Raw genomic sequence first — 19,073 nt, 5'->3', positions numbered from 1 at the left:
CTTTTTACCTATCATCCTATGAATTTGTCAATTTACACTCTTTTTTCAATTATTATTATTATTATTATTTTTTTGATAAGTACACTCTTTTTTTAATTATTAAAATCACTTCCCAAACTTTTGTTCATACCCACATTTACAAATAATTTTCCATAATGTTTTTCCTTCCCCTTTCCAATCTCCCTTACCGCCCACCCCCAGCCTCTCTCTTTTTTCCGTCACACCTCATCCTAATGCCTCCCCATTGTGCTTTTCACATCATCCCTACCACTACCGCTCCCACTCTTTTTCTCTATAGCCTCCAACTCCTTTCACCCCCATCATAACCACTCTATGTCCACTGAGTCGCCAGAAATGGAGCCTCTTCCCACCATCTGCCTCCCCTTTTCCAATGTCTCCCCATGGATTCCTTTTCCTAGTCTCTCCTTCCTATTAGTGTTCATTGGTAACATCGAGATGGGAATCAATATAGCCTCACAACGAATTACAACCAAATTACACATACACACACAAACACAAATGTATGTAGATAGATCTATTTTAAGAGAAGTAATTAATACATAGATATGAAGATCTTGAGTATGAACCTTTTGATCCTTTGGTGCATGACCTTTTGTAGCTAGTTTGTCAGGATTGAAGTTGTTGATGTCAAGATATGAGAATCTTAGATTGAAAGAGGATATCTAGGATACATTGGAGGCAATTGGAGAGAGGCGGTTTGGGTTTGGTGGAGGCAATTGGTTGTGGTGTGGGTGTGGCAAAAATTGGTGGAGTTGGTGGTGGTGGTATAGTAGAGATGTCATTGGTGATGGTGATGGTGATGGTATGGGTGTGGTAGAGATAGTGGAAGGTGGGCGGTTGGTGGTGTGGGTGAATGAAGGAGAGGATGGGTGGAAGCATAGTAGACTAGAACTAAACTAGTTTATTTTCTTTCACATATTAGTAAGCTAGATTTAGGATAAACAGAACTAAAACAGAATACATGGAGTATAATTTTAGTAGCAGTAACAATGGAAGCATAGCAGAAGTGAAGATTGAGAACCAAAAATTACCTAAGAGTGAACATTTTCGTTATTTAGGATCGATTATCACAACGGCTGGGCAGATTGGAGCAGATGTGATTCATAGAATCAAAGCGGGGTGGCTTAAGTGGATGAGTGCGTTTGGGGTACTGTGTGATAAATGAGTACCCGCTAGACTAAAAGGAAAGTTCGATAGAATGACTATTATATCCGCGATGTTGTATGGGACGGAATATTGGGCAACTAAGAAACAATATGTGGATAAAATGTGTTGCTGAGATGAGAATGCTAAGTGGATGTGTGGCAAAACTAGAAAAGACAGAACTAGGAATAAGTATGTTCGTGAATGGGTAGGAGTATTACTGATAGATGATAAGTTGAAAGAGAATAGATTGAGATGGTTTGGTTATATATAATGGAGACCTACGTTACACGGACTCGGGTACGGGTGTCGGGTGCGGGTATGTATCTAAGAGTCAAACTCGTCAAATCTCTAAATGAGGGATACGCGGGTACGTTTGAAAAGTACCCAAAAATTAGATACGAGTACGTGGATACGGCTAAACAAAAATTAGTATAAATGCATTTAAATTGTAAAATAAATCAACTCTAAAATTATGTGCCAACCAAATAGATAATTCATAAAACATCTAGTAAATGTAACTTCATTACATGCCACAAAAATAAATTATCCAAAAAACATATACCAAAATAAATTATCCAAAAAACATAATATCCTTAAAGGTCATGCATAGTTCTTGAAATGAAAAAACACAATTTCTTTGAAGTCTTCTACTCCTAAACCAAGAATAGATGACTACAAAGAAACTAGTTGACTATTTATCAAAATAAAAAAAACAAAAAAAAACTAGCTGACTGTCACTCTTCTTCAATTGGTTTAATCTTCAACAACAACTTGCTGACTTTCATTGTCATCATCAAAAGTCATGGTTTGCATCTCTGGATCATCAAGGGAAAGTTGTGCCAACTCCATTATGTCATGCCCTTCTATATCAAACAAATCTCCACCTATAAAGGAAAAAAAAACATAGAAAAATTATTTTTGGCCAATCATAAATAATACTTGCATTACTATTTATTGAATTGAAAGCGAGTTAACTTACATATGTCCCAATATTTTGTGGGTCCTTCTTTATACTCCTTGCTCTTCCTTGACAATAAGCGAAGATTGCAATGCACAAACACCAAGTCTTCAGCTCTGCTTGTTGCTAGTCGGTTTCTCTTAACACTTTGAATTAGAGAATATGTGCTCCAATTTCTCTCGCAACAAGAGGAAGATGCTAGCTGCACAAGCAATTTAAAAGCCAATGCTTGTAGTAATGGTGCGGAAGCACCATGATTGGCCCACCATGAAAGAGGTTCCTCAAATATTCTTGCATCAATGACATGAGGTTGGTTGAAATAATCCGACCCACTAAAAAATGCTCCATATTCAGCATAAACTTTTCGTAAATCAGTTTGATTAGGAAACAACCTCTTCAAACATTTACTTCTATTCATGGAGACTTCATGATCCTCATGTGGTGATATTCTTGGAATTTCATTACCACCATCTTGGAGCCAAGCATGACAGTAGTATTTTGGAACCAATGAATGGGCCATACAATGTAAAGGGGTATTACTTTTGTTCCATCTACTCTCCAAAATTTGGTGAATGACATTAAAGAAGGTTGATTGGCCAACAATTAAGTCTATCCCTTCATGGTCAAAGATGATTTTTTTCACACTTTCAATCATGGTATCCCGCATGTCATATACCAGATGTAAAACAGGAGAGTCTGTGTCAGCTTCCCTTAACATGTCAATGATAGGTTTAGTAAAGCTTATAAGGTAATCTATGCTATCCCACCATGAGTCATTTACAATGCATTGTTTTACCTCACAAGCTTTAATCTCAGCCACACTATTGCCATCTTTCCTATAAATTTTCCAGTTTGCATCCATCACCATTTTCTCAAGGGATGTCTTAACTTCCCTCAAACGTACATCCATGATGATGTTGGATGCAAACCTGGTTTCTGCTACACTCAACAATCTCAAAGTATAATATTCATTGAAAATAGACAATGCCATGCTATGGTTGAGAATAAAATTACGAATATTCTGCACCTGAGAAACTAAATCTAAAATCCACTTACATTGATCATATTGAGCTGATTTATCTGGTGGGGTACATATGCTCTTCAATGCCAAATTCAAACTATGCACCACACATGGAGTCCAGAAAATATGTGGATGAGTGTTTTCAATACTCAACCTAGCAGCTTTGTAATTTGATGCATTAATAGTTACAATCTGCACAACATTTGCTTCCCCGACCTCTTTGATGGCTTTAATGAACAAACTTGCAACATATTCTTCATCTTTTACAATTCCACTTGAATCAAAGCTTTGACAAACATTGATCCTCCTGCAGATGATGCCATGACATTGATAAGAGGGCGTCGTTGCCTATCTGACCACCCATCAAAAAGTAATGAAACCCCTTTCTTGTGCCATGAATCTCTAATTGGTTGCAGTAGCCTATTAACATGCGCTTTTTCTTGGGATAATAATGTGGTACGTAGCCTATCGTATGAAGGAGGAGTGTAGCCCATCAAGCTGCTATTTGCTAAAGACTGAGAATACTTCCGAAAGTAAGGTGACCTTGCCAGATTGAAAGGTAAGCCACTTGCATAGAACATTCGAGCGCAATCTTTGTCAGCAATATCTCTTTGAGCAACATTAAATGACTTTTGCAAAGCACCTGGTGGAGCCATTCCCTTGCGTTTTTTCTGTTGCAGCAAGTCTGAGCCTTCTGATAAAGTAACATATTCTGCTTTTTTTCTTGCATTTAATGCTTGTTGAGCTTTTCTCACTTCAGCATCATCATGCTCCTTCCTTATAGCTTCAACAACATCATCTCTTATGGATTTGCAAGGTTCAACTCCATGATTTGAAAGCTTCAACAGATGAGCTTTCACCTTTGTATATGACCCAGTTACTTTTTTGCTGCAGTAATTACAGGACCAGGTTCTATTTCTACCTCCACCTGAAGCCACATTGAGAACCTTCACATGATTCCACAATGGCTTGTCATCAAACTCTGCTCCTTGACATGCTGCTGGACGCAAGGTTTGCTTTTGCTTGGCTGAAGATTGGGAGGAAGACATTTCCCCTGTAGATGAAATTAATAATGGAAGGAAGTTTTGAAAGATTTTTTGGGGCTAAAGATACATACAGCCGAAGCCTCTGTTTTTTGGGGGGCTAAACTGTTATATGCAAAAAAAAAACGAGCAATGCTACGTATCATGAAAAAATTTTCATGAAAATGATCATAAAAGATTTATGACCTTTGGATTACACTTAAAATAAAGCACCACACACTAATCAAGATAATCAAAGGGTCATAAATTTGTCATGATCATTTTCATGAAAGTTTTTTTATGATCCCTAATTTTTCTCTAAAAAAACATATACTGAGTGGAAGGTGAAAAGGTGAGAGTTGTTTGTATTCTTTGTACTCTTGGGAGTTGGTTTGTTTGTACTCTTGGGAGTTGTTTATCCGAGTGATTAGAAGTTTGTGGCTGGCAAGTAAAGCTTCCCAAGGAAGGAAAGCAATTGATGGAACAAAAGGGGTAGATACAATGATTGTATTTTATTTGAATAATATTATCTGTATTAATTGATATATTAATTAGTGTATTAATAGATAATGTGGATATAATTTTAAAAATTTTAAATTTTTATAATTTATATAATATATGTGATAATAATTTTAAAATAATAATATTATAAATTGATACATTAATTAATATACTAATTAGTATATTTCAATGTTATTGTTGGTGACTGTACGTAGATGACAACAAATAAATGAAATTTTTATAAGTGACGTACAGTAGCAAAGAACTGGCAATTTGTTCCAGTTCAACCAAAAAAAAAAAAGTGTTAGTATCTTGTTGGCAATAAAGTTAGTATCTGGTTTGATTATAGCTTTTTTAAAATTGTATTTTTTGTTTTTTAAATAATTTGTTATTTTTAAAATAATTTGTTACAGATTTTTATTTAATCCAGTTAAACAAATTATGCACTATTTATGTTTATTTGGATTAGATGTATCTAAAACAAAAGATATGTGACTATTAAAATATATACGTAATCAAAAGATTAAAACAACTAATTTGGTTTGATATGTGACTATTAAAATATATGTGACTATTAAAATATTTTTTATCAATAATATTAAAACAACTAATTTGGTTTGATTTTTGAATTGAAAATAAATAAAAATTAAAATTTAAGATGTAATCAATTTGGAAATATTCGGATTTACATGAAATTTTTTATTGAATCGATAATGTTGGTTAAGTTTGCATACGCTCAATAGGTGGCAATGATAGTGTTGGTAGTATAGTGATGGAAGTTAGGGGGTGGTGGATCTAGTGATGGTAGTGGTATAGGTGGCTGTGGTGGTAGTAAAGGTAACTGGTGGTGGTGGTGCAGATGGTAGTAATAGTGTTGGTAGTATAGTGATGGAAGTTAGGGGGTAGTAGATCTGGTGATGGTAGTGGTATAGGTGGTTGTGATGGTAGTAAAGGTAGAATGGGAGAGGTGGTTGGAATTGGTGGTGGTGGTGTAGATGGTAGTAATAGTGTTGGTAGTATAGTGATGGAAGTTAGGGGGTGGTGGATCTGGTGATGGTAGTGGTATAGGTGGTTGTGATGGTAGTAAAGGTAGAATGGGAGAGGTGGTTGGAAGTGGTGGTGGTGGTGGTGCAGATGATAGTAATAGTGTTGGTAGTATAGTGATGGAAGTTAAGGGGTGGTGGATCTGGTGATGATAGTGGTATAGGTGGTTGTGGTGGTAGTAAAGGTAGAATGGGAGAGGTGGTTGGAACTAGTGGTGGTGGTGGTAGTGGTAGGGTAGGACAGTGAAATTGGTGATGATTTTAGGATAACTAAGCTAGTGATGGTGATGTTAATAGTATAGTGGAACTAGTGGTAGTGATAACAATAGTGTTGTTGGTTAGGGTAGTAGAGCAAGTGGTGACGGTGTTAGTATTTACATTTTAGACAAGCTTCTTTTAGTTTTGCATGGTATTGTAAGGTCCAATTTTTGGGCTAATTCAAACTCATGTCGGCGATTTGAATGAGACTTAAACACTCCTAAATGTTTATCTTGTAAGAGTATCTGATCATTCATATTTTCTTTCATTAAATTAAAATTTGATGCAAAAATGTTCAAAATTTAAATTTGATGAAATTTTAAAAAGATGAATAATATTAGATGATTTCTTTCATAAAATTTGATGAAAAGAATTTTATGTTGATTGATTTATTGTTTTGTTTATTATTTAAAAATTTAGATCACCTCATTGAGTAAATAAAAATTGAAATTTTTTTAATGAAAATTTAGATCACCTCATCTTAGTTATGTTATTTTGTGTTTTAGGTATGATTAATTTTTTTTTATAATTATGATAGTATTATAAGTATGACTCACGAGATATTTGGTTATATTTCATATGGTATTTAGTTATGATTTTTTTTTTTTAAATTTATAATTATGGTTCAAAAAATATAAAGATAATGTCTCTTCAAGTATATCAAATGCTATTGGACCATACAGTTGGCACATCATTTAAGGCGATTTGGAGGGGAAAAAATTAATGGATGAATCGTTTTTTTATAAAACATATTAAATATATTTTTATTACAATATTACGGATTTTTATAGTGATGTTACACATACTATGGTTAAAAATATTTAAATATAAAACATGTCACATTATAAAAAAATAATCTTGTTTGGTTTCATATGGTTCCATTTTTCTGAATTTAATTTTTAAAAAATTAAGGTACATCTAAAGAATAAAAAATTTGTTGAAAATATTAAAAAAATTCACTAAAAATAAAAATTCAATTCAAAAAATTAGAACTAAACAAGGTAAATCACTCTGTTTGATTTTAATTTTTAGAATTTACTTTTTTGAAAATTCTTCTTTATTGTTTTTCGTATTTTTTTTTGTTCTTACTATTTTTTTTTAACATTTTAAGCAATTTTTTTAAAAAAATTTTTAGATACACCTAACATTGTATAATTTTTTGTGAAAAAAATCATTAAAAAATTCACTAAATACCAAAAATATATTTAAAAAAATAAAAATTCAGTATATTTTTTATATTTTTATGTATTTATTAATTTGTTAAAATATTTTTTTACAAATATTTTACTTTTTGAATATATTTAAGTAAGGTGCATCTAAAAAGTAAAAAAAATACTTAAAATATTCACTAAAAAAAATATGAAAATTAAAAATCTCAATTTTCACAAAATGGAAACCAAACAAACTCATTAGTTTTAAATTATAAAATTACTATAACTCTATTAAAAAAATATGTAGTATTTAGAGATTATTTAAAATAATCTAAATAAATAAATATATTTTTTAACTTTTAAAAAAATGCTAACGGTGGTGTTACATATATTAATTGACATACTAATTAGTGTATCAGTATATATTATAATATTATTACTAATTTCATTCATTATACAAATTATAAATATTTAAAAAATTTTAAAATTATATCACATTAATTTGTTAATACACGTATATCAATTGTTAATAGGGGAATGCACCAATAAATCCCAAATTTGTATCTTGTAACCCATTTGGTCCTATGAATTTTCTTATGAACCGTTAGGTTCTATCCCAATGTTAATGACCATTGAACATCATCCACATCAACTACAACTTCAATAACATCAAACGGATTTTGAGTTTTTGATGATCTCTATCTGATTCATCAGATTCAAACATCAAAACATCAGATTCAAAACATCAGATTCATTAATCTATATATATATATATATATGTTGATTTCACATTGAGAACATCGGATCGGAGAGAAAAATGGTGAACATCAACGTCTACAACATCGCAACATCAGCGTCTGCAACATCAACGCCATGATCAACATCTCTCTCTCTTCACCTCCTTTTCCGACGCCTCCCACGTCGTCACCTCCTCCTCCTCCCCCACCGTGACTGCCGCGTAACCTCTGTGCTTCCTCCGCCATCGGAAATCACCACCATGCATCATCTGCTTCGCGTCTTTCGAGATCGTTGTGCACAGATCTGTTAGATCAAAGACCAATCCCTTGCCATATCATGGCGGCGATGGCGGATTCACCACCGAGAGATGTACTGAAGCTTCAAAGCCCTTCAATCTGAGAATTTCAGATCTAGCCATAGCGATGGGTTGATGATGATATATGGCCATAGCGACGGGTTGATGATGAGAATTTCAGATCTGGCCATAGTGACGAGTATGGCCATAGCGACGGGTTGATGATGAGAATTTCAGATAAGATCCCTTGCCATGATGTTTAATGTTGATGATGAATAATGTTTAATATTTAATGTTTGATGATGTTTAATGTTTAATGTTTGATAATGATGAATAATATTTAATGTTGAAGAATAATGTTTTATGTCTGATATTTGATGTTTGATGGATAATGTTTTGATGATGTTGATGATGTTGTTGATATTACTGATGTAGGTAGTGGGACTAAACGGTGCCTTGCCATGATGTTTGATGTTTAATGTTGATGATGAATAATGTTTAATGTTTAATGTTTAATGTTTGATGATGTTTAATGTTTAATGTTGATGATAATGTTTTCGAACATCAAATTAATGTTTCAAACATTAGATTGATGTGCAAATGGGACTAAATGAAGCATAAAAAAATTTTTAGGACTAAATGGTTCAACTTTTCAAAAACTAGGACTTATGGATAAATTTTCGAACATCAGATTAATGTTTCAAACATTAGATTGATGTGCAAATGAGACTAAATGAAGCATAAAAAATTTTTTAAGACTAAATGGTTCAACTTTTCAAAAAGTAGGACTTATGGATAAATTTTCCATGTTAATACACGTTTATCAATTGATTATATTAATATTAATATATAACATGTATATAACATTATTCAAATATTAATATATAACATGTATTATGATAGGAAAAAAGTGGTGCCTGCCTGCCTGCTGTCTCTCTCTCTCTCTCTCTCCAAGTTCCAATACACGTTTTCATCCATTTTTCATTCAAACGATAAAGTATTTTCAAGGAAGATGAATCAGCCCAGAGGAAGGAAAAAAAAGAAAAAACAGAGGAACACCACAAATTCATCGGAAGAGAAGTTCATCAAGCTTCTGAACATATGCACCAGAAGATGCATCGGAATGACAGAAGACCCAGCAAAAATCATGGGAATGCATCGACGAAATAGAAAAGGTTGAACTAAGCCACTGGCGACTTCAACTCTTCAGCTTTCTGGTGAGCTCTGCCTTCAACTTTGCTTCAACATTTCAGGTTTCTTTTCCTTTCCTTTCAAATCATGTTGTGAAGTTTTGTATTTTGTTGGTTTGTTTCTTCTGATCTTACTCTCTTCCTGTTCAAACGAAGAACAAAAAAGAAATTTTGTAACAAAAATATTATAGAAAACAATCAGCCGTAGCCGTTTTCATTTGGCCGTATCCCGTACGTATCCCGTACCCGTACCCGTGTCGTGTCGTGTCGACACGGGTACCTCCCAAAAATGAACGAGTCCGTGTAACGTAGACGGAGACCAACAGATGTGAAGAGATACAATACTGTGACAGTACATAGAAGTGTTAGTGCAAGGGGCTGACCTATATTGATGTGAGCTAGTGTAGTAAATAGAGAAATAAATCTCTTAAATTTGACTAACCATATGGCCGTTGACGGAGTCAAGTGGAGAATGATTCATGTAGCCAACCCTATTTGATAGGACTTAAGGTTTGGTTTGGTTGGGTTTATTGGTAGGCCAACTTTTATCAACCTTAGCATTTCTTGCTGGCATTCCAAGTCTCCAAGTGGGCCCTCTTGCCCTATCATGACCTTGGCTTTTTAGAGGATTCCACTCATGTGTCATAGGACTTGTGGCTTGGCAATTCACCAGGTGGATTTGTTTATCCTTTGAGTTTTGTGTGTCTTCTTGGATAGTTATAGTAGCCCATATGCACAAGATGTACCTTGTGCTGGGGTGGGGGAAGCATTGGAGTGACTGTTTAGTCCATGGTCCATTCGATGGTTGGTGCAGGGCCAAAAATTGGAACAAATCGATTCTGCTTGTTCCCATCCTTCGCTTCAGGTGCACACACTAACCCTGCTCAAAAGCCCCTCTCTTTACGATGTCCAATGAACAGCCCTAATAATCCAATGATGTCATGCCACCAGGACTCCAATCTCATCACAAATATGTCACAAATTCAGCTTTATGTGTGCTGGTGCCAAATATATGTGGGAAAACATGTTTAAGTTGAACATCCCAAGGCCAAAAAGTTCATGTCAAATCAACATCTATGATCATGACCTGCTGAGAATCCAACATGCTTCTTGACTCAGCACAAAATTGTCAGATCCCTTCCTCATCCCTGCAATGATTCGACTAGATTTTTCCAGTTCCCAAATGCTCATATTCTTCTACTCATTGAATCTTTGTTGCATCTAATCAGGTATAAATCGTTAGGTGTGGGTGTGGTTCTTGGTAAGGATCCCATAAAAATGTTAGCTGTGGATTCAAGGTGTTAGACATTTATGTAGTGCTTAGAGCATGCTATGTCATGTCGCATCCACTCTTACAGTGTAGACAATGAGTTGGTGTCTGTGTTCAGCCACTTGATGGAATTTCACTATCTTGTATAAGTTCTGGCATTCTATGCAGACTGGAATGCATTTCAATGTAGGTAATTTCTTTCAGCAATTTCTACAACAGTATTTAAAACCTTTGGAAAAATTTGTGCTGGCATGTTACCAACATACAAGGATCCAGCCAGCTGATTGCATTCTTAAAGCATGTTACTAACTTATTGAATATGGAAAGGTGGTATTGGCCTTGTTTGGGAAGTTGGCTATATTTTAGTAGGCTATTTTAATTTTTAACTATTTTAGTAGGTTTAAATTTTTGGGCTTGTTTGGTTTGTTTTTGAAAAAAAATTTGGGGAGAGAGTTTAGAAATTTTTTTGGTTTGTTTGGTTGTATATTTTGAAAGTAGCTTTGGAGTTTGGGAGTTTGGGATGATTTGATATTTTGTTGTAATTGAGTAGATGTGTGTGAGAGAAAAAGTGATTGAGAAGGAGAGAGGGGAGAGAAAAAGTGATTGATTGATGTGTAAGAGAGAGTGATTTTGGAAATTTTTTGAGAAAAATCTCAAACCAAACAATTTTTTGGAATTTTTTTTCTAAAACTCATCTCTCAAAGCTAAACCAAACATACTCTTTGTGTTTGGGAAGATTGTTGGATTTTTTTGTAGTTGAATGTGATGTTTGTGAGAGAAAAAGTGAAATGATTATGGATTTGATGTGACATTTTGTCTTATTAGCTATTTTAGCCTATTTTGTTTTTTTTGTGAATTTTAGCCTAAACCCACCAATTGTAGCCTTTGCCAAACAAGGCCATTGTTTGTGCACCTCTTTTAGCAAGGAATCGAGGATCAACACTAGGTAGTGATTTAATGGGGACCGGCACTCCTTGGCAAAGAGAAATTTTACCATTCAACCATGGTATATAGTATTATCAGGAGCTTTTCTATACACCACTTTCTCTCAATTCACACTTTTTTTTTTCTTCTTTTTTAATTTTTTTAATTTTTATATAAATAATTATTTGGATATCAACTTCCAACCAAAATTACATGATTTGGAAATTAACTTCCAAACTGATGGTTCGGCTACAACTTTAGTTTGGAAGTTGATTTCCGAACCATATATTTTCATTTAGAAGTTGATTTCCGAACCATATAGCTTTGTTTGATATTTGAACTAAAAATGGTGTGTGAACTGAGAAAAGTGATGTGTGGAAATAAAAGCTCTTGTGTTATGTGTCTTGTTTTTGTTATATACTATTGATTCCAATTTTTCTACTTGGAATTGATATCAACAAAGAAAGGGGAAAAGCGAGGCATTGGCACTGAACCACGATCCTGAATTGGTGATAGACATTGTAGTTGATATGATTAATTATGATCTGAAGATCTAGTGTCACTTACTTGATGTCCTAGATTAGGCAATCAGATTTCATTTTATAATATAATGTTACCACCTATGAAGCACTGGTATTCTAAAAATATTGCTGTACAAGTACTAGGTACTTACTAGGTGCGGGTATGCGTATTGGTATGGCTACGCGTGTATCGGGTACGTCGTGTACATACTAGGTACATCATATACGGTCTGGGGAAGTTGGGGGTATGCGGTGGGTACTATTGTTTTGAACTTTGATTTGTAGGTGGGATGTTTAGCTATAAATTTTTAAAAAATAAAAATAAATAAATAAATATTTGACGTACCTTAGTTGTATCCGTACCTTATTTTTTTTTAGATTTTAGCGTATCGGCGTATCCGTATTGTACCCGTACTGGTATCTGTACCAGCACCAGTGCTTCATAGGTTATCACATGTGTACTATTATGATTTTGGTTGATGAAGTTCAGTTGCTGATAAGCCTTATATGCAGTTTTATGCTGACAATTACACTGAAGAGCATACTGAGAATAAAGAAAGTGGAGTAGAGACTATAAAGTTTTTCCTAAATTGTCTATCCCTTTTATTGGGGCGTTTTGATGGCAAGCAATTTGAAAATGCAATGTCAGAAGATGGGCTGCGGATATCTCGTGTTCTCATATCACAGGTAGCTATTGTTCAAATTCTTAAATAGATATGCTGCAGTAATTTTCTTATTAGAATCATCAAATTGCATTCGTTACATCCTAATAGATATCAAAGCTTTCATGTGACAAAAGTTCTTATAAATGGCTTTTAACATTCAAAGTTTTCATGTGACCAAACTTCTTATAAATGGCTTTGAGTTTCTTGATTAACGCATTGCCATGCCTATTCCATCTCTTTTCTTTTCTTTTTTTGTTTTGTTTTGTTTTTGTCAGTTCTTATTTCAATAGCTGTTTGAGGGACAGTGAATGTAGTTGAACAGTTGAACTTTTTATGAATCAAACACGTGTAATCATAATTTTTTCTACTCATGTAGATTCTTTTAACAATATTGTGTTGATCTTTGTGATGCTGGTTTTGATTTTACCTTATTGCACTTTTTGTTGAGCAATGGAGGTAGAGAACAAAATAGCCACTTAATTTAGTACACCTTTGAAAATTATTGACCCTATCCCAATTTGTGATAAAAATCAAATTGGTACATGTTAGTGGTGGTTGATCGTATCTTCACTGAGGAGGTATTTCTTGACATTACACCTACATTCAAACGCAGTGTTGGGAGTAGATGGATGCACTAGTTTAAACAGGTGATGGTGGGTCAATACGATATAATGAAATGTAAACAGAAACAATGAAGGGTGGAAAAGAAGGATGGAGTGTTCTGGATGCTAGACACTGATTAAATGAAGAATATGCAATCCTTGAGTTTCAGTGCGGGCAAGTTTGAAATAATTACATTGATATTATTTAAGAATTTACTGAAAAAATACTAAATGCTAATAGAATGGTGGTAGTGCTTGGGCCATTAACAGAAAATTTTAGTTTGGCAATCTAAGAGGACCATACATTGGTAGGTAGCTTGAGTTTAAGAAAACATCAATGACAAACAGCGTGGTGGGCTTTACAGAGTGCGAGCATTACAGTGAATACTGAAAAACAAAGTTCCTGGAAAATGAGCTATGTATAACAGTGCCTCCAAGAGTAATTCATTGTATCTTTTATGAGCCCTCGAGTTAGAAGAAAAGAAAGAGACAACTAGAGGTTTAAATTTTGTTAGCTGTACAAAATATGGTGAGTTAACGTTTTTATGAAGATTAGAACAAGCTTGCTTCCTAATCTTGCTTTAGTGTTATATGATATCATTTTTGAAACTTAAATCACCCAAAAAGATATCATTTTTCAAAGGTGAGGTTTTGATAAGCATGCTGGTTGTTGCTGAATTGTATTGATGGATGGATATACTACTACAAACTGTAAATGTGGATTGAGGCCTATGAAGCACAGGTACTTCGAAAATGATGCTGTACTCGTATTGGGCACTTACCGGGTACTGGTATGTGTACCAATAGGGCTGCATGCGTACTGGGTATTCAAAATACGTACCGAGTACTTGTTATATATTTTTTGGCAGTTGGGTACTCCATTGGTACTTTGTGGATAACGGATGGGTACATCGGGGGTGCATCAAGTTATGGAATATTGGTGGAGATACGTTTAATTTATCAGAGAGTTCTGATTTCCTTGAATTACAAATTCTTTACTTGATGTGCTAGATATGAAAGATGTATTATTCAATGATGAAGTTAATGAAAGTAAAAATTGAAACTTGAAGTTTCTAAATTTTGCTTAGCTTGCTTTTGGAATGAAAATTTGTTTTGTAATTTCTCCTATTTAATGGCATTAACATAGCTTGTGAACTTTGCTTTGGTATTGGTATTGTTAAATTGTGATTTCTCTTTTTGTTTTGTAATTTCTCCTTTTAGTTTTGGTATTGAACTTTGATTTGTAGGTTGAATCTCAAACTATAAATTATAAAAAATAAAAAAATTATTGACGTACCCTAGCTATACTCATTTCCTATTTTTTTTAGGTCTTGCCGCATTGACGTACTAGTATCCATACCCGTACTAGTACCTGTACCCGCACCCTCTGCTTCATAGATAGATGGTACAGGAACTTGAAGATGTGTGCATAATGTTTAATGTCATCCATATTGAAATGAATTGTGCAACATGTAAAACCGTGGGTTGGATTTGGACAAGAAGGATGAAACCAAGAGTAAATGATTCTGAACACAAAGAAACCAGGGATTTTGGTGGCACATAGTGATGCTGAACAAATATCAAGAAACTCATTCAACAAACTAATTGATCCCAAAACTGGAAATTATGGAGAATTGATCCAAAGAAAAATAAAAAGTTCTAAGAAGAATAAGAAGAGTGAAGCACATGGGTCAAAACCCTAATCTCACAGAAACGGCCACAACCAATATCAATATTCCATAGCTAACCTAAAAATATTCCATAAAGCCATATATAGGGAACTTAGAAAACCCTAGTTATGTTTATCAAAATAGGACACTAACCTAATAAATCCCTAAATTAAAAAACTTATAAATAAATAAAATTACAGAATCTTCAATTTTTCTGTCCAACGCCTTTTCGTTTCCCAGCACATAGTCTTTTTGTGACTTCAGGGATGATTGGTGTGTACCAATGGAGTGATGCAAGATTAACCAGGAACTTGGATTTGACAGGTAGAGTGATCCAAGATAGCTGATAAACTGATGTAGGATGAGTAGAGACAGCAACAAATTAGGCTTTTGGGGTTGATTTTAAATAGGTTTTATAGCCGAAAACGCAATACGAATCTATGTTACATGGACTCGGGTACGGGTGTTGGGTGTTGGTATGTATTTACAGGTCGGACTCATCAACTCATAAATTTAAGAATACATGGACTTAGAAAAAAAATGTCATATTTTTATATTTTTAATCAAGTATGTGAGATAAAATGGTGTTGTATGTTTCTAATAGTGTTAAAAAGATATTTATAACAATTACACAATAATATGTACATATAACAATAGTGTTATATACAATTATATAAGAAGTATCCGACACATATCCCATACTCTTGTCCAAGTGTTGGATGCCCGACACGGGTATTTGATTTATTTTGAAGAGTCTGTGTAACATAGATAAGAATATAGGGTTTTGAAGAATTTGTATGGGGGTAATAAAGGGGTAAGCGTTTAAGGGGACATGCAAGTGTATTTGCTTAAAGAGTCTGTGTAAATTTGTATGGGGTAACAAATGTGCAAGTTTATTTGCTTATTTATTTATTGATAGTTAATTTAACTATTGTTATATTATCTTATTAATCCTTACTTCTATGTAGTTATAGGGGACATGCATGATACAATGAAGATATGTCAATTTGATAAATTTTATTACTTTAGCTTACTATGTTATTTTTATAAAAAAACTAAGCAAAGTATTGTAAAAATATCCTATTTATCCTCGCAATTATATTATATTATGATGTTTTGCAAGAAATGATACAATTATAATTTTGTAAAAGGAGTAATATGTGACTTTGAACATTTGATACTTCAAAATTAATTAAGAAGTATCCGATAATATGTGACTTGGAGCATCCGATACTTCAAAACTAAGTATCCGATACTTCAAAATTAATTAAGAAGTATCTGATACTTTTAGTAAGTATCTGATACATATCCGTAAGTATTTAAGGAGTATCGGTATCCGATACGGATACGTCTTCCTATTTGAAGTATCCGTGCTTCATAGGTTTCTAGGAATCACTCCTAGAGGCCTTAGGCATTACACTTAGGGTTTGATTGTATCACACAATCTATAAGAAAGTTTCAAGTCTCTGAATATTCTATATAATATTAACTCTACTAAATTAGAAGCATTACATGATTTTATATAGATTTTAAAAACTTCCTATTTCAACTTTAACTAAAAAAAGGAAACTACTAAAATATGTTGACTTCTAAAACCAATTTAAGACTAAATAAGAAACATAAATAAAAACCATTTAAATAACTTGACCCACATGACAACCCATGGGTGACCCCTTCAGCCCGTGTCAGCAAATGTTAAAATTACCAAAATACCCCTAACCAAAAAATTCTAGAAAATATGAAAATAATCATAAAATAATACTCTAGTAACACTAGAAATATAGTTTTCTATTTGAAATCAAGTTAATGTCCAAATATCATTACTTCTTTGAATTTAACCTTCCTTGAGCTTCGTATACTCTGCATCATAAACTAGGATGGTACAGGACTGAAGTGTGCCAATAAACTTCATAGTGGAGACAAGAAGAGTTCTAACATCTGCTTGTGGATTTGGAATGAGTAGTCTGTGAAAGGGAACCTCTTTGGGTTCTTTGGAATTGTTCTCATTCCAAATTGTGGTGACAATAGTCAATTTAAGAGTAATGGCTTTTAAGTATGGGAAGTTGGTCTTTTTGTGTGTGCGAGGTAAAGAAGGTAGGATTCATGTTTCAATCTCATTTTCTCCTAATGGTAAGCAATTTAACTGTTTAGAACTTTTTTCTCTGATGCCATCTTGAAAATTGAGAAGTGTTGTGTTTTGAGGATTAACTACTCTATATGTCAATCGCTTATATCTTTGCTCCCTTGTGGCAGTCTTATGAAGTTGGATATTGTACAAGTTTTGCAGGTTCCTGTAAACCATGTATTTTTTTTTTTCTTTTCTTTTCTTCTTCTCTCTATTCTCTTTTTTTAAGAAATGAGGATGGTTTTTGGGGACTGCTTGTTCTCTGCCAAGCTTAGTTAAAAAGAAGTAGAAGAAGAAGTATAAGAACTTGAAATTCACGGATAGACTCTTCAAGAAAAAGATAGGAACTAAAAATTTATGGATGGAAGTTGGGAATGGGAATGGATGCTGGATACAGAAGGATTTGGTGTTTGCTGTTTGTTGGGTTCTTTTGGAAGGAAAAACTGAGTGTTTTTAATATCTATCAGTCTTTATAGTATTTGTTGGATAGAAGATGTTTTCCAAGTTACTGTGTGGATCTCCATGTCTAAAGGTTTTTGTTATTTTGATTGTCATTGAAGATATGCAATGTTTCATGGAATCTGTTGATCCTTTCTTTTGGTATGCTTTGTCTAGGTTTACAGTTTGGTGCATTTATGAATATTAACACTTGCTGCTCAATTTTGGATTAGTTAGAACCTTCTCTTTGATGGAGCCAATTTAGGAATGAATTTTATTAGAGAGAGAAAATCTCAATTAGAGATACAAGATCTCTCATGCTCACAAAATACAATGTAAAAATATCATCAACTACATTTCCAAGACTCTACCTACCTATTTATAGGCCAAGAGACCCAACTAACTCTTATGGTGCTAAGACATAACTACACCACTATTTCTAACTACATCACTCTTAACCTCAAAACTGACAAGTTACCATATCACATAAATTGATTCAGAATTGTGAGTCGTACAATTGTATCATGACATGCATAGATTCATTGATATTCATTAAAATATGTGAGTTTATCCTATGCATTTAAATTGAAAAGGGCTCACAATCGAATTGAATTGAATGATTCAAATTATGAATCTTAAGATTCTGACAGTTATGTCTGTGGGTATCTATTTTATGCTTGACACGTGGCGAGCCCTACGGGCGTCACGTCAGCACCACTACACATCCACGTGGCAGGCCCTTGAGGCACCACGATGAGTATGTCATCACCACCACACATCCATGTGGCAGACCCCTGATGCACCACGATGAGTCGGGGTCATATGCCTAGCCTAAGCGGGGGCATGCACACCACCAAGTATGAAAACAATGCCACAACTCACTTTGATAAAGCTGGCTCACCTAGAGCTCTCCATTGCCCTTCATAACTCAAGAAATATATTCTCTACCCACTCACCCCAGCTCCATAGCAACGTAGTTGGACTCTTGGCTCACCTATGTTTACTTAGCTGCTTAGGACGAGCCCTTGGCTCACCCATACACTCACCCTCTTGGCTACCTAGGTTGGGAGCAGGACCTAGGCGCTCCCCCCTTGGGATTATTGGAGGATTGTGGATTGGAGGCTAAGACTTCGGGATCGTCAAGGTTGTGTAGCTGTCTCCCTACAGTGACAGCTCCCCTTTTGACCTGGCTTAGAGAAAGGCACGTTGACCTTACACTTACATCTGATGCACATATGATACGCCTCTCTCAAGATGTCATACCTACAGCTGCAGCTCCTATGATGCAACCTTACCAAGGATCTGAATCATAGGACACATCTAGTAGGGCTGATACCACCCTCCTGTCGAGTCGAGGAGAACTCACTGTTTGTCTTGAGGTTGCTTGGGCTCCAATACTCCTGGAGTCTATATAACGGCATCATAAGTGCAACCACAATAACACAACAAGAGCAACAAGAATCACATGGCATATACTAATTGTTCAAGGTCTTTCACTGCCACCCCTTTCCTCT

General features: G+C 34.4%; 2 protein-coding genes across 9 annotated transcripts in view; one reads left to right on the top strand and one right to left on the bottom strand.

Annotated features, from left to right (window-relative positions):
- LOC114299145 (uncharacterized) overlaps positions 1-19,073 on the top strand; it is an 86,129-nt gene that overhangs the window by 37,950 nt on the left and 29,106 nt on the right. For 2 of the 8 annotated variants that reach the window (XM_082912676.1, XM_082912675.1), the window contains one exon: positions 12,573-12,746. In XM_082912676.1, the coding sequence (XP_082768802.1) occupies positions 12,573-12,746 (174 nt within the window). Of the gene's footprint in view, positions 1-9,043; positions 9,408-9,687; positions 10,801-12,572; positions 12,747-19,073 lie in introns of those variants that run through there. The other 6 variants (XM_082912678.1, XM_082912679.1, XM_082912680.1 and 3 more) reach the window with 6 other exon arrangements.
- LOC114314094 (uncharacterized) lies at positions 1,649-4,308 on the bottom strand. The gene is made up of 2 exons (XM_028260537.2): positions 2,147-4,308; positions 1,649-2,051 (listed from the first exon to the last, which is right to left on the bottom strand). The coding sequence occupies exons 1-2, from the start codon at positions 3,114-3,116 to the stop codon at positions 1,921-1,923; spliced, it is 1,101 nt and encodes a 366-aa protein (XP_028116338.2). The 5' UTR covers positions 3,117-4,308; the 3' UTR covers positions 1,649-1,920.

This window comes from Camellia sinensis, unplaced genomic scaffold (genome assembly GCF_055761805.1).
Source record: "Camellia sinensis isolate YWXY unplaced genomic scaffold, ASM5576180v1 Unanchor4, whole genome shotgun sequence".
In the NCBI taxonomy this organism is placed as follows: domain Eukaryota; kingdom Viridiplantae; phylum Streptophyta; class Magnoliopsida; order Ericales; family Theaceae; genus Camellia; species Camellia sinensis.
The sequence above is the reverse complement of the archived record's forward strand: the minus strand, read 5'-3'. Positions and strand labels throughout refer to the sequence as shown.